Source organism: Salvelinus alpinus, chromosome 3, assembly GCF_045679555.1.
Source record: "Salvelinus alpinus chromosome 3, SLU_Salpinus.1, whole genome shotgun sequence".
In the NCBI taxonomy this organism is placed as follows: Eukaryota; Metazoa; Chordata; class Actinopteri; order Salmoniformes; family Salmonidae; genus Salvelinus; species Salvelinus alpinus.
In genome coordinates, this window is record NC_092088.1 from 96,004,845 (window position 1) to 96,028,277 (window position 23,433).

The 23,433-nt window shown below is 44.2% G+C and overlaps 1 protein-coding gene across 4 annotated transcripts in view; it reads left to right on the top strand.

Moving 5' to 3' along the window:
- The window catches only part of LOC139571578 (protein transport protein Sec31A-like), a 28,852-nt gene extending 10,196 nt beyond the window's left edge, over positions 1 to 18,656 (top strand). For 2 of the 4 annotated variants that reach the window (XM_071394571.1, XM_071394573.1), the window contains exons 16-26: positions 2,112 to 2,257; positions 2,430 to 2,603; positions 3,117 to 3,302; positions 7,281 to 7,491; positions 8,521 to 8,940; positions 9,716 to 9,760; positions 11,597 to 11,652; positions 11,999 to 12,184; positions 14,987 to 15,106; positions 15,291 to 15,362; positions 16,920 to 18,656. In XM_071394571.1, the coding sequence (XP_071250672.1) occupies positions 2,112 to 2,257; positions 2,430 to 2,603; positions 3,117 to 3,302; positions 7,281 to 7,491; positions 8,521 to 8,940; positions 9,716 to 9,760; positions 11,597 to 11,652; positions 11,999 to 12,184; positions 14,987 to 15,106; positions 15,291 to 15,362; positions 16,920 to 17,099 (1,796 nt within the window). In that variant the 3' untranslated portion in view covers positions 17,100 to 18,656. The remainder of the gene's footprint in view (positions 1 to 2,111; positions 2,258 to 2,429; positions 2,604 to 3,116; positions 3,303 to 7,280; positions 7,492 to 8,520; positions 8,941 to 9,715; positions 9,761 to 11,596; positions 11,653 to 11,998; positions 12,185 to 14,986; positions 15,107 to 15,290; positions 15,363 to 16,919) is intronic. The other 2 variants (XM_071394574.1, XM_071394575.1) reach the window with 1 other exon arrangement.
- Positions 18,657 to 23,433: the final 4,777 nt, after the last annotated feature.

Below are 23,433 nucleotides of genomic sequence, written 5' to 3' on the forward strand. Positions count from 1 at the left end.
AGCTCTTCTGCTTCCTGTTCCTAACCCCTCCCTCCCTTTCTCCTGGTAGGACTATAACCGATCTCTATGCTATGTAGCTCTTCTGCTTCCTGTTCCTAACCCCTCCCTCCCTTTCTCCTGGTAGGACTATAACCGATCTCTATGCTATGTAGCTCTTCTGCTTCCTGTTCCTAACCCCTCCCTCCCTTTCTCCTGGTAGGACTATAACCGATCTCTATGCTATGTAGCTCTTCTGCTTCCTGTTCCTAACCCCTCCCTCCCTTTCTCCTGGTAGAACTATAACTGATCTCTATGCTATGTAGCTCTTCTGCTTCCTGTTCCTAACCCCTCCCTCCCTTTCTCCTAGTAGGACTATAACTGATCTCTATGCTATGTAGCTCTTCTGCTTCCTGTTCCTAACCCCTCCCTCCCTTTCTCCTGGTAGAACTATAACTGATCTCTATGCTGTGTAGCTCTTCTGCTTCCTGTTCCTAACCCCTCCCTCCCTTTCTCCTGGTAGGACTATAACCGATCTCTATGCTATGTAGCTCTTCTGCTTCCTGTTCCTAACCCCTCCCTCCCTTTCTCCTGGTAGGACTATAACCGATCTCTATGCTATGTAGCTCTTCTGCTTCCTGTTCCTAACCCCTCCCTCCCTTTCTCCTGGTAGGACTATAACCGATCTCTATGCTATGTAGCTCTTCTGCTTCCTGTTCCTAACCCCTCCCTCCCTTTCTCCTGGTAGGACTATAACTGATCTCTATGCTATGTAGCTCTTCTGCTTCCTGTTCCTAACCCCTCCCTCCCTTTCTCCTGGTAGGACTATAACCGATCTCTATGCTATGTAGCTCTTCTGCTTCCTGTTCCTAACCCCTCCCTCCCTTTCTCCTGGTAGGACTATAACTGATCTCTATGCTATGTAGCTCTTCTGCTTCCTGTTCCTAACCCCTCCCTCCCTTTCTCCTGGTAGGACTATAACCGATCTCTATGCTATGTAGCTCTTCTGCTTCCTGTTCCTAACCCCTCCCTCCCTTTCTCCTGGTAGGACTATAACCGATCTCTATGCTATGTAGCTCTTCTGCTTCCTGTTCCTAACCCCTCCCTCCCTTTCTCCTGGTAGGACTATAACTGATCTCTATGCTGTGTAGCTCTTCTGCTTCCTGTTCCTAACCCCTCCCTCAATTTCTCCTGGTAGGACTATAACTGATCTCTATGCTATGTAGCTCTTCTGCTTCCTGTTCCTAACCCCTCCCTCCCTTTCTCCTGGTAGGACTATAACTGATCTTTATGCTGTGTAGCTCTTCTGCTTCCTGTTCCCAACCCCTCCCTCCCTTTCTCCTGGTAGGACTATAACTGATCTTTATGCTATGTAGCTCTTCTGCTTCCTGTTCCTAACCCCTCCCTCCATTTCTCCTGGTAGGACTATAACCGATCTCTATGCTATGTAGCTCTTCTGCTTCCTGTTCCTAACCCCTTTCTCCTGGTAGGACTATAACCGATCTCTATGCTATGTAGCTCTTCTGCTTCCTGTTCCTAACCCCTCCCTCCCTTTCTCCTGGTAGGACTATAACCGATCTCTATGCTATGTAGCTCTTCTGCTTCCTGTTCCTAACCCCTCCCTCCCTTTCTCCTGGTAGGACTATAACCGATCTCTATGCTATGTAGCTCTTCTGCTTCCTGTTCCTAACCCCTCCCTCAATTTCTCCTGGTAGGACTATAACTGATCTCTATGCTATGTAGCTCTTCTGCTTCCTGTTCCTAACCCCTCCCTCCCTTTCTCCTGGTAGGACTATAACTGATCTTTATGCTATGTAGCTCTTCTGCTTCCTGTTCCTAACCCCTCCCTCCCTTTCTCCTGGTAGGACTATAACCGATATCTATGCTATGTAGCTCTTCTGCTTCCTGTTCCTAACCCCTCCCTCCCTTTCTCCTGGTAGGACTATAACTGATCTCTATGCTATGTAGCTCTTCTGCTTCCTGTTCCCAACCCCTCCCTCCTTTTCTCCTATATAGACTATCTGGAGGGTGAGAGGACTCTGTCTGCAGGCATGTCTCTGTTACATCTTCTATCTAACCTTTCCTACTCTCTCTCCCTCTCTTCCTTGCTCTCCCTCCCTCTCCTGCTACTGTAGAGACCCTGGGGTCGCGTCTGGAGGGGGAGAGGACAGAGAAACGCTGTCTGCAGGCATGTCTCTGTTACATTTGCTCTGGGAACATTGAAAAACTAGTGGAATGCTGGGCCCTGCAGAGGGACTGCTCATCTCCCCTGGTTTTAGAGGTAACAAATAGTTTTTTATCTATATATGTATCCTTAATTTAACCATGGAAGTCACTTTTCCAAGTGAACCCCTAGTGTTATGATGATGTGATAACTGGCCACAGATACTATCTGTATTGACGTTGTAGGAACCAGGTAGTAACGTTATGTCGTCTGTGTGATTGACCGCCAGGACTTGGTAGAGAAGATGATGGTTCTGCGTAAGTCTGTGGAGCGTCTGAGGAACAGCGAGGTGGTTGTACAGAGTCCTATCCTGGCTGACAAGCTGACTCACTATGCTGGTCTCCTAGCTTCACAAGGCAGCCTGGCTACAGCCCTGTCCTACCTGCCAGACTCCTCAGACCAGGTAAACACAACCTCCACTACTCTTCAGATACCTTATCAACTAGGACATGTTTAAACGTGTCATCATGCTTCAAAGACGCCATGTTTTCTCTCTCCTGGATTGTGTTCAGACCTGCATTTTAATATGTAAGTTGTGCTTCGTTGATCTTGCCTGGTGAAAGGGAACTAATGATGTAGTCCAGAAAGGGTATTTCCCACCATCTGTTACTCCAGAGGGCTGTACTGCAAAGCAGGATCAATGAGTTAGCCAGCTTACTTTGATAAACAACCAGAAATTACTACAGATTTTCTGGTTCGTTAACAAAGCTAAACGTCCATGTGTTATTGGCTGTTGAGTCAATAAAACCATGCCCATTTCAAGTTTATTATTATAATATTTAGGCGAGTTAGCCGGCTAACTCCCTGGTTTATAGTTTACCCCTCGGGCAGGCTGACGCATCAAACTGTTTGAAATATTTCAAGTACTATTATAACTGTGTTGTGGTTTTGTTCTGTGGTGTTTGTCTTCCTGCAGGCTTGCATCATGATGATGAGAGACCGGCTGTTCCACGCCCAGGGAGGGGGAGGAGCAGCGGGGGGTCAACAGCCCCCACCGTTCCCTTACAACGTAGTCAGGGTGACGGGGGGCGACCCTGACCCCGCTCAGGCCCCTGCTGTCCCCGTCCAAGCACAACCACCGGCACAGACAACACAGACACCGGTATTTAGGAATTCATGCATTTTATTTGACACTTTTGCCTCAGACATGAGAATGCAACAGTACACACATAAAAATTATTGAGGATTATACAACACAAAGTAAACAGATGCATTTCCATTGATTTATACATTGATGAATCTAACCTCCACTTGAGGTGTCCATGACATCGTAACAGTTACTAGAGTACATGTAGTGAAACATCTTGGTGTATTGTAGAAGACATCGTAACAGTTGCTACAGTACATGTAGTGAAACATCTTGGTGTATTGTAGAAGACATCGTAACAGTTGCTACAGTACATGTAGTGAAACATCTTGGTGTATTGTAGAAGACATCGTAACAGTTACTACAGTACATGTAGTGAAACATCTTGGTGTATTGTAGAAGACATCGTAACAGTTACTACAGTACATGTAGTGAAACATCTTGGTGTATTGTAGAAGACATCGTAACAGTTACTAGAGTACATGTAGTGAAACATCTTGGTGTATTGTAGAAGACATCGTAACAGTTACTAGAGTACATGTAGTGAAACATCTTGGTGTATTGTAGAAGACATCGTAACAGTTACTACAGTACATGTAGTGAAACATCTTGGTGTATTGTAGAAGACATCGTAACAGTTACTAGAGTACATGTAGTGAAACATCTTGGTGTATTGTAGAAGACATCGTAACAGTTGCTACAGTACATGTAGTGAAACATCTTGGTGTATTGTAGAAGACATCGTAACAGTTACTAGAGTACATGTAGTGAAACATCTTGGTGTATTGTAGAAGACATCGTAACAGTTACTAGAGTACATGTAGTGAAACATCTTGGTGTATTGTAGAAGACATCGTAACAGTTACTAGAGTACATGTAGTGAAACATCTTGGTGTATTGTAGAAGACATCGTAACAGTTACTAGAGTACATGTAGTGAAACATCTTGGTGTATTGTAGAAGACATCGTAACAGTTACTACAGTACATGTAGTGAAACATCTTGGTGTATTGTAGAAGACATCGTAACAGTTACTAGAGTACATGTAGTGAAACATCTTGGTGTATTGTAGAAGACATCGTAACAGTTACTACAGTACATGTAGTGAAACATCTTGGTGTATTGTAGAAGACATCGTAACAGTTACTACAGTACATGTAGTGAAACATCTTGGTGTATTGTAGAAGACATCGTAACAGTTACTACAGTACATGTAGTGAAACATCTTGGTGTATTGTAGAAGACATCGTAACAGTTACTACAGTACATGTAGTGAAACATCTTGGTGTATTGTAGAAGACATCGTAACAGTTGCTACAGTACATGTAGTGAAACATCTTGGTGTATTGTAGAAGACATCGTAACAGTTACTAGAGTACATGTAGTGAAACATCTTGGTGTATTGTAGAAGACATCGTAACAGTTACTACAGTACATGTAGTGAAACATCTTGGTGTATTGTAGAAGACATCGTAACAGTTACTAGAGTACATGTAGTGAAACATCTTGGTGTATTGTAGAAGACATCGTAACAGTTACTACAGTACATGTAGTGAAACATCTTGGTGTATTGTAGAAGACATCGTAACAGTTACTAGAGTACATGTAGTGAAACATCTTGGTGTATTGTAGAAGACATCGTAACAGTTACTACAGTACATGTAGTGAAACATCTTGGTGTATTGTAGAAGACATCGTAACAGTTACTACAGTACATGTAGTGAAACATCTTGGTGTATTGTAGAAGACATCGTAACAGTTACTAGAGTACATGTAGTGAAACATCTTGGTGTATTGTAGAAGACATCGTAACAGTTACTACAGTACATGTAGTGAAACATCTTGGTGTATTGTAGAAGACATCGTAACAGTTACTACAGTACATGTAGTGAAACATCTTGGTGTATTGTAGAAGACATCGTAACAGTTACTAGAGTACATGTAGTGAAACATCTTGGTGTATTGTAGAAGACATCGTAACAGTTACTACAGTACATGTAGTGAAACATCTTGGTGTATTGTAGAAGACATCGTAACAGTTGCTACAGTACATGTAGTGAAACAGCTTGGTGTATTGTAGAAGACATCGTAACAGTTACTAGAGTACATGTAGTGAAACATCAGCTTGGTGTATTGTAGAAGACATCGTAACAGTTGCTACAGTACATGTAGTGAAACATCTTGGTGTATTGTAGAAGACATCGTAACAGTTGCTACAGTACATGTAGTGAAACATCTTGGTGTATTGTAGAAGACATCGTAACAGTTACTACAGTACATGTAGTGAAACATCTTGGTGTATTGTAGAAGACATCGTAACAGTTACTACAGTACATGTAGTGAAACATCTTGGTGTATTGTAGAAGACATCGTAACAGTTGCTACAGTACATGTAGTGAAACATCTTGGTGTATTGTAGAAGACATCGTAACAGTTACTACAGTACATGTAGTGAAACATCTTGGTGTATTGTAGAAGACATCGTAACAGTTACTAGAGTACATGTAGTGAAACATCTTGGTGTATTGTAGAAGACATCGTAACAGTTACTAGAGTACATGTAGTGAAACATCTTGGTGTATTGTAGAAGACATCGTAACAGTTACTACAGTACATGTAGTGAAACATCTTGGTGTATTGTAGAAGACATCGTAACAGTTGCTACAGTACATGTAGTGAAACATCTTGGTGTATTGTAGAAGACATCGTAACAGTTACTACAGTACATGTAGTGAAACATCTTGGTGTATTGTAGAAGACATCGTAACAGTTGCTAGAGTACATGTAGTGAAACATCTTGGTGTATTGTAGAAGACATCGTAACAGTTGCTACAGTACATGTAGTGAAACATCTTGGTGTATTGTAGAAGACATCGTAACAGTTGCTACAGTACATGTAGTGAAACATCTTGGTGTATTGTAGAAGACATCGTAACAGTTACTAGAGTACATGTAGTGAAACATCTTGGTGTATTGTAGAAGACATCGTAACAGTTACTACAGTACATGTAGTGAAACATCTTGGTGTATTGTAGAAGACATCGTAACAGTTGCTACAGTACATGTAGTGAAACATCTTGGTGTATTGTAGAAGACATCGTAACAGTTACTAGAGTACATGTAGTGAAACATCTTGGTGTATTGTAGAAGACATCGTAACAGTTACTAGAGTACATGTAGTGAAACATCTTGGTGTATTGTAGAAGACATCGTAACAGTTGCTACAGTACATGTAGTGAAACAGCTTGGTGTATTGTAGAAGACATCGTAACAGTTGCTACAGTACATGTAGTGAAACATCTTGGTGTATTGTAGAAGACATCGTAACAGTTACTACAGTACATGTAGTGAAACATCTTGGTGTATTGTAGAAGACATCGTAACAGTTACTACAGTACATGTAGTGAAACATCTTGGTGTATTGTAGAAGACATCGTAACAGTTACTAGAGTACATGTAGTGAAACATCTTGGTGTATTGTAGAAGACATCGTAACAGTTGCTACAGTACATGTAGTGAAACATCTTGGTGTATTGTAGAAGACATCGTAACAGTTGCTACAGTACATGTAGTGAAACATCTTGGTGTATTGTAGAAGACATCGTAACAGTTGCTACAGTACATGTAGTGAAACATCTTGGTGTATTGTAGAAGACATCGTAACAGTTACTACAGTACATGTAGTGAAACATCTTGGTGTATTGTAGAAGACATCGTAACAGTTACTAGAGTACATGTAGTGAAACATCTTGGTGTATTGTAGAAGACATCGTAACAGTTACTACAGTACATGTAGTGAAACATCTTGGTGTATTGTAGAAGACATCGTAACAGTTACTACAGTACATGTAGTGAAACATCAGCTTGGTGTATTGTTCTGCTCTCATGCATGTTTCTGTGGCTGCGTTCCATTCTACTTTTGAAGTCGTCCACTATAAAGGGAATAGGGTTCCGGTTCGGACGCCGGCTGTGTATAAATGATGTTTCTCTCCAGGGGCCCTACCAGCCTCCTCTTCCTGTGATGCCAGTGGCTGGCCAGCCTCCTATGACTACAGTCTTCACTCCTCAAGCTGTTACTAACTCCAGAGGGCCACCTCCTCCTTCGTATGGTGGTCTGCCACCCTCCTCCCATGCTCCTCCACCTAGTGGGCTGCCACGTACAGGACTACGACCAGCCTACCCTCAACATCCTGCCACTACCCCAGGTAGGCACTCGCCCTCCGTCCAGGAGGTAGGCACTCGCCCTCCGTCCAGGAGGTAGGCACTCGCCCTCCGTCCAGGAGGTAGGCACTCGCCCTCCGTCCAGGAGGTAGGCACTCGCCCTCCGTCCAGGAGGTAGGCACTCGCCCTCCGTCCAGGAGGTAGGCACTCGCCCTCCGTCCAGGGCCGTGTTCAGCAGCTGTTAAGTCTGGAACTGACCCTGTGTGTAGTATGCTTACTGACTTTATCTTGTTGTTTTTCTAGCCTGTGTTTTTGTTCTACCTTGTTATTTTTATTGCTACATTGATATTGATTTGCTGCATTGTTGGGTTTGGAAGCTTGTAAGAAAGGCATCTCGGGCCTCCCGGGTGGCGCAGTGGTCTAGAGCACTGCATCGCAGTGCTATGCTGCGCCACCAGAGTCTGGGTTCGCGCCCAGGCTCTGTCGCAGCCGGCCGCGACCGGGAGGTCCGTGGGGCGACGCACAATTGGCTTAGCGTCGTCCGGGTTAGGGAGGGTTTGGCCGGTAGGGATATCCTTGTCTCATCGCGCTCCAGCGACTCCTGTGGCGGGCCGGGCGCAGTGCGCGCTAACCGAGGGGGCGGGTGCACGGTGTTTCCTCCGACACATTGGTGCGGCTGGCTTCCGGGTTGGAGGCGCGCTGTGTTAAGAAGCAGTGCGGCTAGGTTGGGTTGTGCTTCGGAGGACGCATGACTTTCGACCTTCGCCTCTCCCGTGCCCGTACGGGAGTTGTAGCGATGAGACAAGATAGTAATTACTAGCGATTGGATACCACGAAAAATTGGGGAGAAAAGGGGATAAAAAATTTAAATAAAAAAAAAAAAAAAAGAAAGGCATCTCACTGTACTTGTGTATGTGACATTAAAACTTGAAACATGTTTGTTGTACATAATATATATCTATCTGAACGTCATATACAAGCTGTGCCGTGCTGAACCAGGTACGACTCTGTCACCTCCCAGACACGACTCCAGACTGGTCTTGATGTAACATGTCTGTCTCCTGTCTTCTCAGGGTTCTCTCCACTCCAGCCATTCCAGCCACAACAGCAGCCCATGTCTGCAGGACTAGGTGGCCCCGGCCTCTCTGCCTTCCCTCCAGGACCTGCTATGCCAGGCTCCAACCTGTCTGGACCTCCCCTGCCTCCCTTCTCTGCCCCTGGCAGCCTCCCCACCATGCCCAGCCCAGGGCTACCTCCGTCAGGCTTCACCCCCACCTCGCTCCCTTCAGGCCCCATGCCAACCAGCTACCAGCAGCCTGGGGCCCCCGTCGGCATGTACCCACCAGGGGGGTCTCACCTTCACAGCCAGGGCCCTCCTGCAGGTCCCCCCTCTGGACCGTACCCTCCCCTGGGACCTGGGTACCCACAAGGAGGTCCTGGAGCCCCAGCCGTCAAGTCCTTCTCTGCTCCGTCGGTTGCTCCTCCTCCTACAGGTACTGACCATGATGCAAGTGGTGTGTTGCGTCCCAAATGCCATCCTATGTCTGATATAGTGCACTACTGTTGACCTGGGCTCGTACGGTCAGTAGGACCCTACTGTTGACCTGGGCTCGTACGGTCAGTAGGACCCTACTGTTGACCGGGACTCGTACGGTCAGTAGGACCCTACTGTTGACCTGGGCTCGTACGGTCAGTAGGACCCTACTGTTGACCGGGGCTCGCACGGTCAGTAGGACCCTACTGTTGACCTGGACTCGTACGGTCAGTAGGACCCTACTGTTGACCTGGACTCGTACGGTCAGTAGGACCCTACTGTTGACCTGGACTCGTACGGTCAGTAGGACCCTACTGTTGACCTGGACTCGTACGGTCAGTAGGACCCTACTGTTGACCGGGGCTCGTACGGTCAGTAGGACCCTACTGTTGACCGGGGCTCGTACGGTCAGTAGGACCCTACTGTTGACCGGGGCTCGTACGGTCAGTAGGACCCTACTGTTGACCGGGGCTCGTACGGTCAGTAGGACCCTACTGTTGACCGGGGCTCGTACGGTCAGTAGGACCCTACTGTTGACCGGGGCTCGTACGGTCAGTAGGACGCTATAAAGGGAATGGGGTGTCATTTGGGACACAGGCGGATGGTGGATTCTTGTTTGACACTTGTCTCTCTTATAAATACTAAATCATGTGTAGTGAGATTTGAGAAGTGAATAACGTAATGTTAATTTATAAATGCTTTTGATTGAGCTGTCCCCCTTGTTTAACTTTCAGGGTACTTCCCTTGGCTGAGTACTCCCCTTGTTGACGATGATGAAGGTGACAGTGAGAGAGACAGACAGGGATAGGTTTGGATATGGTGGGATAAGACTGTGTTAATGCAGACAGGGATAGGTTTGGATAAGACTGTGTTAATGCAGACAGGGATAGGTTTGGATAAGACTGTGTTAATGCAGACAGGGATAGGTTTGGATAAGACTGTGTTAATGCAGACAGGGATAGGTTTGGATAAGACTGTGTTAATGCAGACAGGGATAGGTTTGGATAAGACTGTGTTAATGCAGACAGGGATAGGTTTGGATAAGACTGTGTTAATGCAGACAGGGATAGGTTTGGATAAGACTGTGTCAATGCAGACAGGGATAGGTTTGGATATGGTGGGATAAGACTGTTAATGCAGACAGGGATAGGTTTGGATAAGACTGTGTTAATGCAGACAGGGATAGGTTTGGATAAGACTGTGTTAATGCTGACAGGGATAGGTTTGGATATGGTGGGATAAGACTGTGAATGCAGACAGGGATAGGTTTGGATAAGACTGTGTTAATGCAGACAGGGATAGGTTTGGATAAGACTGTGTTAATGCAGACAGGGATAGGTTTGGATAAGACTGTGTTAATGCAGACAGGGATAGGTTTGGATATGGTGGGATAAGACTGTGAATGCAGACAGGGATAGGTTTGGATAAGACTGTGTTAATGCAGACAGGGATAGGTTTGGATAAGACTGTGTTAATGCAGACAGGGATAGGTTTGGATAAGACTGTGTTAATGCAGACAGGGATAGGTTTGGATAAGACTGTGTTAATGCAGACAGGGATAGGTTTGGATAAGACTGTGTTAATGCAGACAGGGATAGGTTTGGATAAGACTGTGTTAATGCAGACAGGGATAGGTTTGGATAAGACTGTGTTAATGCAGACAGGGATAGGTTTGGATATGGTGGGATAAGACTGTTAATGCAGACAGGGATAGGTTTGGATAAGACTGTGTTAATGCAGACAGGGATAGGTTTGGATAAGACTGTGTTAATGCTGACAGGGATAGGTTTGGATATGGTGGGATAAGACTGTGAATGCAGACAGGGATAGGTTTGGATAAGACTGTGTTAATGCAGACAGGGATAGGTTTGGATAAGACTGTGTTAATGCAGACAGGGATAGGTTTGGATAAGACTGTGTTAATGCAGACAGGGATAGGTTTGGATATGGTGGGATAAGACTGTGAATGCAGACAGGGATAGGTTTGGATAAGACTGTGTTAATGCAGACAGGGATAGGTTTGGATAAGGTGGGATACGACTGTGTTAATGCAGACAGGGATAGGTTTGGATATGGTGGGATAAGACTGTTAATGGAGACATGTAGAAAGGTGTTTGCTTGTGCCGTCACATGATTTTACAGGAACATGTTGAACCGGTCTTTGATTTATAACAAACAATGTAACGATGTAGTGAAATAATCCATGCTAAATCACTGTTGTTGGTGATTTACATTTACTATTTTAATACCAAAGTATCTGTTTTTTAAGTTTATGATATTTGAGTACTAAAAAATTTCAATTTACCACAGTATTAGGCTATGCCAAGTAGTGAAAATAATGCAACAACAATAATGTGTTATTATTGTCAGTCCGTGTGTCCAATCTAACTGCACTGTGATGCTGCCTGGCCGTGGCCTGCTGTCTGAAGTGACCTGCTGCCTGGCCGTGGCCTGCTGTCTGTTGAAGTGGCCTGGCCGTGGCCTGCTGTCTGAAGTGACCTGCTGCCTGGCCGTGGCCTGCTGTCTGTTGAAGTGGCCTGGCTTTGGCTGCTGTCTGGATTCTTAAAAAGCCACAAGTGTCTTGTGGCTGACTATTCATCTTTCACTATCTATAGGACAAGATGGCTGGAATGACCCACCAGCAGTATGTGGGGGTTCTAGGAAGAAAAAGGTATCTCCTCTGGATAAATTACCTTCATACCGGATTCCCCATCCTCTCTGATAACATGGACTAGCTCAGACTGGAGAAATGTGGACCAGTTCCAATTTGTCCAACCCAGTCCAGGACCAGTAGACCATCTTGATAATGTTAATAGCTACAATCTTAGTTGTATGTAAACCAGTATTCAGTGAATCTATGTTCTCCAGATGTTGGAGACTGTCTTTGGTATTTCAGTACTTTCACGTGTTTAAACATTCATTAAGATCTTAGCTGTATATTAACCAGTATAAGGTGAAGGTTTTATGTCTGTAAGAAACCTGCTAGTGTGTGAATCTGTGTTCTGTCCGTGTCTCAGGTTGCTCCAGACAACTACACCCCTCCTGCTCCCATCACCGCCCCTGTTATGGGGGGTTACCCCATGGAGGGCCATCATCAGCCCCAAGGACAGCAGGGCCACGACCCCAGTCGCACCCAGAAGGGCCACGACCCCAGCCGCACGCAGCAGTTCCCCCCAGGGGCCCCTCAGGAGCCCAGCGTACAGGTCAGTGACAACCTAGTCTCAAGCCCTTCTGTGTTTCTCCATGCCCAGTTCTGGAGCCAGAATACAGTGGGATTTCTGGTAGCATGAGACTAGTGCGAACCTAACCCAGTACCATTTACTTTCTTATTAAAGGCCTGGCAGGCCGACCTCTAACCCCTAAAGTCAGGATACCAGTTACTTATAGGTAGGCAGATCTCTAACCCCTAAAGTCAGGATACCAGTTACTTATAGGTAGGCCGACCTCTAACCCCTAAAGTCAGGATACCAGTTACTTATAGGTAGCCTGACCTCTAACCCCTAAAGTCAGGATACCAGTTACTTATAGGTAGGCCGACCTCTAACCCCTAAAGTCAGGATACCAGTTACTTATAGGTAGGCAGATCTCTAACCCCTAAAGTCAGGATACCAGTTACTTATAGGTAGCCTGACCTCTAACCCATAAAGTCAGGATACCAGTTACTTATAGGTAGCCTGACCTCTAACCCCTAAAGTCAGGATACCAGTTACTTATAGGTAGCCTGACCTCTAACCCCTAAAGTCAGGATACCAGTTACTTATAGGTAGGCCGACCTCTAACCCCTAAAGTCAGGATACCAGTTACTTATAGGTAGCCTGACCTCTAACCCATAAAGTCAGGATACCAGTTACTTATAGGTAGCCTGACCTCTAACCCCTAAAGTCAGGATACCAGTTACTTATAGGTAGCCTGACCTCTAACCCCTAAAGTCAGGATACCAGTTACTTATAGGTAGGCCGACCTCTAACCCCTAAAGTCAGGATACCAGTTACTTATAGGTAGGCCGACCTCTAACCCCTAAAGTCAGGATACCAGTTACTTATAGGTAGCCTGACCTCTAACCCCTAAAGTCAGGATACCAGTTACTTATAGGTAGGCCGACCTCTAACCCCTAAAGTCAGGATACCAGTTACTTATAGGTAGGCCGACCTCTAACCCCTAAAGTCAGGATACCAGTTACTTATAGGTAGGCAGACCTCTAACCCCTAAAGTCAGGATACCAGTTACTTATAGGTAGGCCGACCTCTAACCCCTAAAGTCAGGATACCAGTTACTTATAGGTAGGCAGATCTCTAACCCCTAAAGTCAGGATACCAGTTACTTATAGGTAGGCCGACCTCTAACCCCTAAAGTCAGGATACCAGTTACTTATAGGTAGGCCGACCTCTAACCCCTAAAGTCAGGATACCAGTTACTTATAGGTAGGCCGACCTCTAACCCCTAAAGTCAGGATACCAGTTACTTATAGGTAGGCCGACCTCTAACCCCTAAAGTCAGGATACCAGTTACTTATAGGTAGGCCGACCTCTAACCCCTAAAGTCAGGATACCAGTTACTTATAGGTAGGCCGACCTCTAACCCCTAAAGTCAGGATAACAGTTACTTATAGGTAGGCAGATCTCTAACCCCTAAAGTCAGGATACCAGTTACTTATAGGTAGGCTGACCTCTAACCCCTAAAGTCAGGATACCAGTTACTTATAGGTAGGCAGATCTCTAACCCCTAAAGTCAGGATACCAGTTACTTATAGGTAGGCAGACCTCTAACCCCTAAAGTCAGGATACCAGTTACTTATAGGTAGGCCGACCTCTAACCCCTAAAGTCAGGATAACAGTTACTTATAGGTAGCCTGACCTCTAACCCCTAAAGTCAGGATACCAGTTACTTATAGGTAGGCTGACCTCGAACCCCTAAAGTCAGGATACCAGTTACTTATAGGTAGGCCGACCTCTAACCCCTAAAGTCAGGATACCAGTTACTTATAGGTAGGCCGACCTCTAACCCCTAAAGTCAGGATACCAGTTACTTATAGGTAGGCCGACCTCTAACCCCTAAAGTCAGGATACCAGTTACTTATAGGTAGGCTGACCTCTAACCCCTAAAGTCAGGATACCAGTTACTTATAGGTAGGCCGACCTCTAACCCCTAAAGTCAGGATACCAGTTACTTATAGGTAGGCAGATCTCTAACCCCTAAAGTCAGGATACCAGTTACTTATAGGTAGGCTGACCTCTAACCCCTAAAGTCAGGATACCAGTTACTTATAGGTAGGCTGACCTCTAACCCCTAAAGTCAGGATACCAGTTACTTATAGGTAGGCAGACCTCTAACCCCTAAAGTCAGGATACCAGTTACTTATAGGTAGGCTGACCTCTAACCCATAAAGTCAGGATACCAGTTACTTATAGGTAGGCCGACCTCTAACCCCTAAAGTCAGGATACCAGTTACTTATAGGTAGGCAGACCTCTAACCCCTAAAGTCAGGATACCAGTTACTTATAGGTAGGCAGACCTCTAACCCCTAAAGTCAGGATACCAGTTACTTATAGGTAGGCAGATCTCTAACCCCTAAAGTCAGGATACCAGTTACTTATAGGTAGGCAGATCTCTAACCCCTAAAGTCAGGATACCAGTTACTTATAGGTAGGCCGACCTCTAACCCCTAAAGTCAGGATACCAGTTACTTATAGGTAGGCAGACCTCTAACCCCTAAAGTCAGGATACCAGTTACTTATAGGTAGGCCGACCTCTAACCCCTAAAGTCAGGATACCAGTTACTTATAGGCAGGCTGACCTCTAACCCCTAAAGTCAGGATAACAGTTACTTATAGGTAGGCTGACCTCTAACCCCTAAAGTCAGGATACCACTTACTTATAGGTAGGCCGACCTCTAACCCCTAAAGTCAGGATACCAGTTACTTATAGGTAGGCAGATCTCTAACCCCTAAAGTCAGGATACCAGTTACTTATAGGTAGGCAGATCTCTAACCCTTGTGTCCCTTCAGCTCCTCCAGGCGCTGCCGGCTGAGAGGGTGGAGCAGAGAGAGATCCCTGCGGAGCACATGGTCCTCAAGCAGACCTTCGACAGCCTGGTTCAACGCTGCCAGCTAGCCGCACAAGACCCAGTAAGTCTTTACACAGGACAGTAGTATCAGCTCTTGTGATTCAAAAGACAGAATTTCTACCCACTCAGCCGGCAGGGGTTAGAGGTCTGCCTACCTATAGCTACATAAGACACAGAGCCATTCTGAAGGTGCTGCTGTTCGAGTCTGACATCCTAATATTCTATATATATATTTTTCTTCTCAGCAAACAAAAAGAAAACTTGACGATGCATCGAAACGCCTTGGTTACCTGTATGACAAGCTGAGAGAGCAAACGGTGAGTACATGTAGCAGATACTCTACCACGGGGCCCAGCCTTAGAGTTCACAAATCTGCTGTTTCAAAACAGACACCTTCAAAACAAATCTGCTTTTTAAACCATTTCACCTGCGTTTTATATTCAAAGTCAGCTGAGTTTTTTTGGGGCTTGAATAGAGTGATCAGGGATAGTTATAGTTAGCTATGGTTTTCCTTCACAGAAAATACATTATTGCAACACATTCTGGCAGAAAATAGCTTCATTTTCATCAATGACAACAGAAGTGGAACGCCATTTGGCTGGCAGCCACACAAGTAAATGAGTTTACAATTAAAAAGCACTGTCTTTTTTTGCTAAAAACGATGCATGGCCATCATATTTCTGTTTAGCATAGAAAGAATGTAGCCAGCTACATTTCCCAATGTTTTGCTTGAAGTTAATCTTGTATTTTACCAGAGAAAAGTTGGCTACACGGGTAAAAAGTGAAAAGTAGCTACACATCAGTCAGAGCGCTATCGGCTGATAGAACGCCGTTCCTGAATTCTCATCCGAGTGGAGAAGGGCAACTGAAGCACAAAATGAGTCTGATGCCGAGCAGAAATTACAATAAGAAGCATTTTACATTTGCTGTACAAAACGCAGCAAGATATTTCTTATTTGTTTTATCTTTTTTCCTGCGTGAAATTTTGTATTAACGCGACTCCTGTACCATGATGTCAGTTAGTTAGTTCTTTTAACCCAGTCAAGTTACTCCACTACATAACAGACCCAGCCATGGTGCTCCACTACATAACAGACCCAGTCAAGTTGCTCCACTACATAACAGACCCAGTCAAGTTGCTCCACTACATAACAGACCCAGTCAAGTTGCTCCACTACATAACAGACCCAGTCAAGTTACTCCACTACATAACAGACCCAGTCAAGTTACTCCACTACATAACAGACCCAGTCAAGTTACTCCACTACATAACAGGCCCAGTCAAGTTACTCCACTACATAACAGGCCCAGTCAAGTTACTCCACTACATAACAGACCCAGTCAAGTTACTCCACTACATAACAGACCCAGTCAAGTTACTCCACTACATAACAGACCCAGTCAAGTTACTCCACTACATAACAGACCCAGTCAAGTTACTCCACTACATAACAGGCCCAGTCAAGTTACTCCACTACATAACAGGCCCAGTCAAGTTACTCCACTACATAACAGACTCAGTCAAGTTACCCCACTACATAACAGACCCAGTCAAGTTACTCCACTACATAACAGACCCAGTCAAGTTACTCCACTACATAACAGACCCAGTGAAGTTACTCCACTACATAACAGACCCAGTCAAGTTACTCCACTACATAACAGACCCAGTCAAGTTACTCCACTACATAACAAAACCCAGTCAAGTTACTCCACTACATAACAGACCCAGTCAAGTTACTCCACTACATAACAGACCCAGTCAAGTTACTCCACTACATAACAGACCCAGTCAAGTTACTCCACTACATAACAGATTGTAAAGGAAATGTGTACATGCCTATAGTAACTTAAATTCTCCCCTCATCCTGTAGCTGTCTAACAACATCCTGGGGGGTTTACATGAGATCAGCCGCTGTGTGGCGGGCAAGAACTACCAGCGTGGCCTAGAGGTCCACACTGCTGTGGTCACCAGCAGCAACTTCAGCGAGATCCAAGCCTTCATGCCCATCCTCAAAGTGGTCATGACCATCGCCAACAAGCTGGGCGTCTGACCACTGATCCCACACCAAGGCTTCTAGAATAAACCTGATTTCCTATCGTGCTCTACTTTTGAACAGATCCTATGGGTTCTTTACGGGCCCTGTGGGATCTGAGGGAACCGAGGGCCCTATGATCTATGAAGGGCCCTTGAGGGCTCTGAGGGGCCCTCGAGGGCTCTATGAGGGCCCCGAGGGCTCTTGTCAAAAGTAGGGCCCTATATAGGGAGTAGAGTGCCATTTGGAACACTCCAAAAAACACACCAAGATAAAACAGCCTTCAGTGTTATCATATGGATGGATCACAATGTTATAGATTAGATATTTATTTCTTTTTCAGCTGTTGAAATGTGCTTTGATAAAAAAACATGATTGTAGATGTGTGGTTTTCGCTTGACTAAAGCCGACTGATTGAAAGGTTTCTGACTTGGCTGATGATGAGAGGTGGTCTTCTCTCTGAGAAGACAAGTTATTGTTACTGTGGTGGTTATCAACAGCAAAACACCCAATATTATTAAACAAGTTGAGTCCTTTAGCTTCTTGATGGGAAGATACCTGATGTTAAATATATATATGGGGGTTACTGATGTGGGATGATGTAGATGGCTGAGGATTTAAATGTCATGTGTTTGAGAGTGGAGAAAGATACGCCATGTCTCTGAACAATGTGGGCTTGGATTCTTTGGCTGTCAGTAGTTCTAAACATGGTAACACATCCCACTAAGGGAAGACTTGGGAGAGCGAGGTTGTATTGTCCACCTTCTTACCTCATCTTTCCTTAACAAACCACACAACGTCCAGCTGCTTTTAGAATAGTTAAGAAGAGTGAATGAGTTATATACACTTTTGTAATACATACTGTACCACAGTGCTGATATTGGTACTTGTTCACTGACAGACCAGTGTGTTCTACAGGCCCGTGTGTTCTACAGGCCCGTGTGTTCTACAGGCCGGTGTGTTCTACAGGCCGGTGTGTTCTACAGGCCACTGTGTTCTACAGACCAGTGTGTTCTACAGACCAGTGTGCCATCTCTTAGTTTGTTACGTTTTCAGACCAAAGCACTGCAACAACTAGCTCTGATCCAGGGTGTTACGTGCAGCTTGTTGACTCAGCTGTGTCAGCACTACGCCCTGGTCCAGAGCTATGCAACAACAGAATGTCATTTGATGATTGTTGTGGCGTTGCTGGATTTTTATAGTCAGTCCTCGTTAGTCACTATAGAGCGGCCCACTGCTGTCAGCTAGCTTGTGTGATTGAGATACTGTATGAGAACTGTGTGTCCTGGTTGTTGGCTTTGCTCCCTGTTTATAGTGTGCTGGCTTCTGTTGTGTATAAACTGTAATAACCACACCACTAAACAGCTTTGGTGTGGTTACACTTGACATTTCATGCTGATTTGAAGAACGTGGCAGTAATCGACTGAAATATGATTTATGACAAAGAAACCCATGAATAAATCTCTTGAAATATTTTTGTGAATTGGAAGTGGTGCGTAAGCTACACTCCCCCTATTTTGTTGTTGTTGTTGACGATTTCCCTGTTTAATAAAGAATTAGTATTTCCCCATTTTTAATAATGAATTAGTAATTCCCTGTGTTTAATAAGGAATTAGCTATTCCCCCTGTTTAATAAGGAATTTAGACATTTCTTATTTGACCTGTTGCATCCTATATTTAGTTTCTAATTGTGCATCGCCATAGAAACGACCTTCCCACGCCACCTTGTTCTTTTTCGGGGGGGTTTGTGCCCAAAAAATGATCACACCAAAGCTGATCCATTCTAGTGATCACACCAAAGCTGATCCATTCTAGTGATCACACCAAAGCTGATCCATTCTAGTGATCACACCAAAGCTGATCCATTCTAGTGTTTTGTTCTCATTGGGAGAGGCCTATGATTACTTAGGTACTAAATATTAGTCTAGATCTAATGTGCTAATTCAAATTAAATGTTTGAGAGCTGGAGCAGTGGAAACGCCTTCTCTAGAGTGATGAATCACGCTTCACTATCTGGTAGTCCGACGAACGCATCTGGGTTTGGCAGATGCCAGGAGAACGCTACCTGTCCTACTGCATAGTGCCAACTGTAAAGTTTGGTGGAGGTATAATGGTCTGGGGCTGTTTTTCATGGTTCAGGCCCCTTAGTTCCAGTGAAGGGAAATCTTAATGCTACAGCATACAATGACATTCTAGACAATTCTGTGCTTCCAACTTTGTGGCAACAGTTTGGGGAAGGCCATTCCTGTTTCAGCATGACAATGCCCCTGTGCACAAAGCGAGGTCCATATAGAAATCGTTTGTCGAGATCGGTGTGGAAGTGGAACTTGACTGGCCTGCACAAAGCCCTGACCTCAACTCCATCGAACACCTTTGGGATGAGTTGGAACGCCGACCTCGAACCAGGACTAATCGCCCAACATCAGTGCCCGACCTCACTAATGCTTTTGTGGCTGAATGGAAGCATGTCCCTGTATTAATGTTCCAACATCTAGTGGAAAGCCTTCCCAGAAGAGTGGAGGCTGTTATAGCAGCAAAGGGGGGGACCAACTCCATATTAATGCCCATGATTTTGGAATGAGATGTTCAACAAGCGGGTGTTCACATACTTTTTGTAATGTAATTTACTATCTGATGTGCTATGTTACACCCTGTTGTGATTTAGTTTAATTGTGTACTATAGGTTGGTTGAAGAGATGTCAGTCAAACAGGTTGGCCAGAGAGAGCAAACAGAGAACATCATGTGGCAGCAGAAGGCATTGAAGTACCTCACCCAGTGCTCATTATTTGTTGCACAAATATTTATACAATCCATTGATGCTTACATTGCCATCCTTTGCTGTATATATTTTTGTTTTGAAATAAAAACATTTTAATTCAGACTTGTATAAATAAGCAAATGTGTCAATGTTTAGTGCAGAAAGTGTATAAAGGGATGATTGTGTTAGGTTGATTCTTCAGCAGAGTAATGTACATGTGGGTCTACAGGAGAGAAGGGGAATGAATGGCACGAGAGACTTAACAACAGCAGGTCAGGCTGAACTGAACTGAGTGGTGAGTATGGAGCGGACCAACAGCATGGAACCAACCAGTGTGGAACCGACTGGTGTGGAACCTGGCAGTGTGGAACCGCTTGTAGTGTGAGCTTAACATATAAGGAATACCTTTTTGTTAAATTTTATTTTTTTATAAAATCCCCAAAATTGACCTGACGACATAGAAATGCCCGTAGTTGCAGAATCACCCAATTACGAGACAGTGATACTATGAATGTTCTGACTTGTCATGTTGTGTCTTGCCAGGTAGGTGGCGCCAAAACTCAGCTATAGCCATACAACAAAGCTGGAGGTTTTAAGGTGGGAACACGTCACCCCACTATCAAAGATTTCTATAACTAACCCAAGATATATCACAGCCTGTCCTTTCTAATGGGAGCAAATTAATCATAGTTGGCAGAACAAGGAAGGAAGTGGGCAGAGCCAAGCTCGAGCTAGTGAGATCCTATTGGCGTGTTCTAGAGTTTATTTGCATATTTCTGTTATGGGAACGCCTACTCTGAAGTGTATTGTACAATAACAAAATTCGCCCTTGCACTCCTAAACATCGCAATTTTTAAAACATTTGGCAAAGCGTAAAATCTACAAAACATCTACTATGTTTGTTACAGACTCTAGATTTAGAAACAGAAAAACGTATGGAGATCAAATGTTTCATCGATGAGATGAAATTGGGGCTATTGGGGTTCCTCTCATCACCATATTTGGTAGTGAGTGGAAACGCCAACCGGTTTCTTCACATTTATACATCCAGTGAAATATCTGGCTCATTGTTCCATCTGTGCCACTATCATCCAAGGGGAATGTAAATGATAGGTAAGGTTCGGGTTTAGGGACGTCCCAATGAGCTCATATAGGAATGACCGGAAATTATAAATTGGATATATATATTTTTTTTTTTACTTCAGACGTGATGCCTTGCTAAGGTTTTCACTCACTTTGCAGGCATGTCGTAGGATTGGTCAGAGGGGAACACATGTTGAAGAACTGTTGCTGATTGGTTGTGTTGAATCAGACGACGTAAGCTGTTGTGCGGGTGATTTTACCAGGTGAACCGCCCTAATGCCATTATGACCTAAAGTAACCTCTTCTTGACACGGTGATGTAACCATAACCTCCATCAAACACAATGCATATGTAATTATCCTACATTCACCAATGGGAAATGAACACAGTCTTATTGTGTTGGTGGGGTGTGTCAGAGTCATATGGGTATATCCCAAATGGCTCCATATTCCCTATATAGTGCACTACTTTTGAATAGAGGTCCCTGGTCAAGTTAAGCACTATATTGGCAATAGAGTGCCATTTGGAGAGCAGGTTATATCTCCATTCATAGTCCTACCCAGACATGATTCCTAGAGCTCTAGCCAGCTTTGAATTTTAGGGAACCCTTCACTTGCAATTTACTGAGAGCTTTGGCCTCAAAGACAAAGATAGCACAGCCATGGATCTGTTTAGTAATCAAATAAAAATGTATTTGCGCCGAATACAACAGAAATGCTTACTTACAAGCCCTTAGCAGCCAGCCTAGTGGTTAGAGCATTGTGCCAGTAACCAAAAAGTTGCTGTATCGAATCCCCGAGCTGACAAGGTAAAAATCTGTTGTTCTGCCCCTGAGCAGGCAGTTAACCCACTGTTCCCCAGGTGCCGAAGACGTGGATGTCGATTATGGCAGCCCCCCCACACCTCTCTGATTCAGAGGGGTTGGGTTAAACGTAGAACACACATTTCAGTTGAATGCATTCAGTTGTACGACTGACTAGGTATCTCCCAATCCAGTTCAATAATAAGCCTACTCCAGTGCTTGACTTGGGATGAAGGAAGTGCAGCAGCTGTCTTTTTCCAAGTTGGTTCATTTGTTGTTGTTTAAAAAAAAAAAAAAAAATTAATGATGCTGATTTGAACAAAACTAAAATGATATAAAAAGCTGTTCAACCTTAACACATATATACAGTTAGTGCATTATCTGCCAGCTGCATTTTTCATTGAATTTACCCTTTGATTATTCACTGTTAAGGGTTCATACACATTTTCCATGACTTAACCACATTTCCATTACTATTATTTGAGGCTACATGAAAAAGTAACCATTATTGACACTGGAAGACTGCGGTGTCTGATCCCATGTAGACCGTTGTGCCATTGATCAAGGCACTTAACCTCCACAAAGTAGAACTGTACTCTTAGTCACATGTTGTCAACATGTGGTCAACCCTCCATTTGGAGAGCTTCTGGGTGTCCAGGCTTGGCTTTTGATCTATCCCTGAAACACCCAAGTCTGCTTATCAAGGTCCTGTTGAGCAGCTGATGTTTAGGCTACAACGCGGTTAGACCAGGGATTGAACAAAAGCCTGCACACCCAGTAGCTATCCTGCAGTGGTGCAAAGTACTTAAGTAAAAAAAATACTTTAAAGTACTACTTAAGTTGTTTTTTGGGGGTGTCTGTACTTTACTATTTATATTTTTAACAACTTTTCCTTCACAAAATTCCTAAAGAAAATGATGTACTTTTTACTCCATACATTTTCCCTGACACCCAAAAGTACTCGTTACATTTTAAATGCTTAGCAGGATAGAAAATGGTCCAATTCGCACACTTATCAAGAGAACATCCCTGTTCATCCCTACTGCCTCTGATCTGGTGGACTCACAAAACAGAGAACATCCCTGTTCATCCCTACTGCCTCTGATCTGGTGGACTCACTAAACAGAGAACATCCCTGTTCATCTCTACTGCCTCTGATCTGGTGGACTCACTAAACAGAGAACATCCCTGTTCATCCCTACTGCCTCTGATCTGGTGGACTCACTAAACAGAGAACATCCCTGGTCATCCCTACTGCATCTGATCTGGTGGACTCACTAAACAGAGAACATCCCTGTTCATCTCTACTGCCTCTGATCTGGTGGACTCACTAAACAGAGAACATCCCTGGTCATCCCTACTGCATCTGATCTGGTGGACTCACTAAACAGAGAACATCCCTGGTCATCCCTACTGCATCTGATCTGGTGGACTCACTAAACAGAGAACATCCCTGGTCATCCCTACTGCATCTGATCTGGTGGACTCACTAAACACAAATGCTTTGTTTTTAAATGATGTCTGAGTGTTGGCGTTTGACCCTGGCTGTATATAAGGAATTTCTATAAAGAATTTTGTATTATTGGTACTTTTACTTTTGATACTTAAGTATATTTTAGCAATTACATTCACTTTTGATACTTAAGTATATTTAAAAATACTTTTAGACTTTTACTCAAGTAGTATTTTACTGGGTGACTCACTTTTA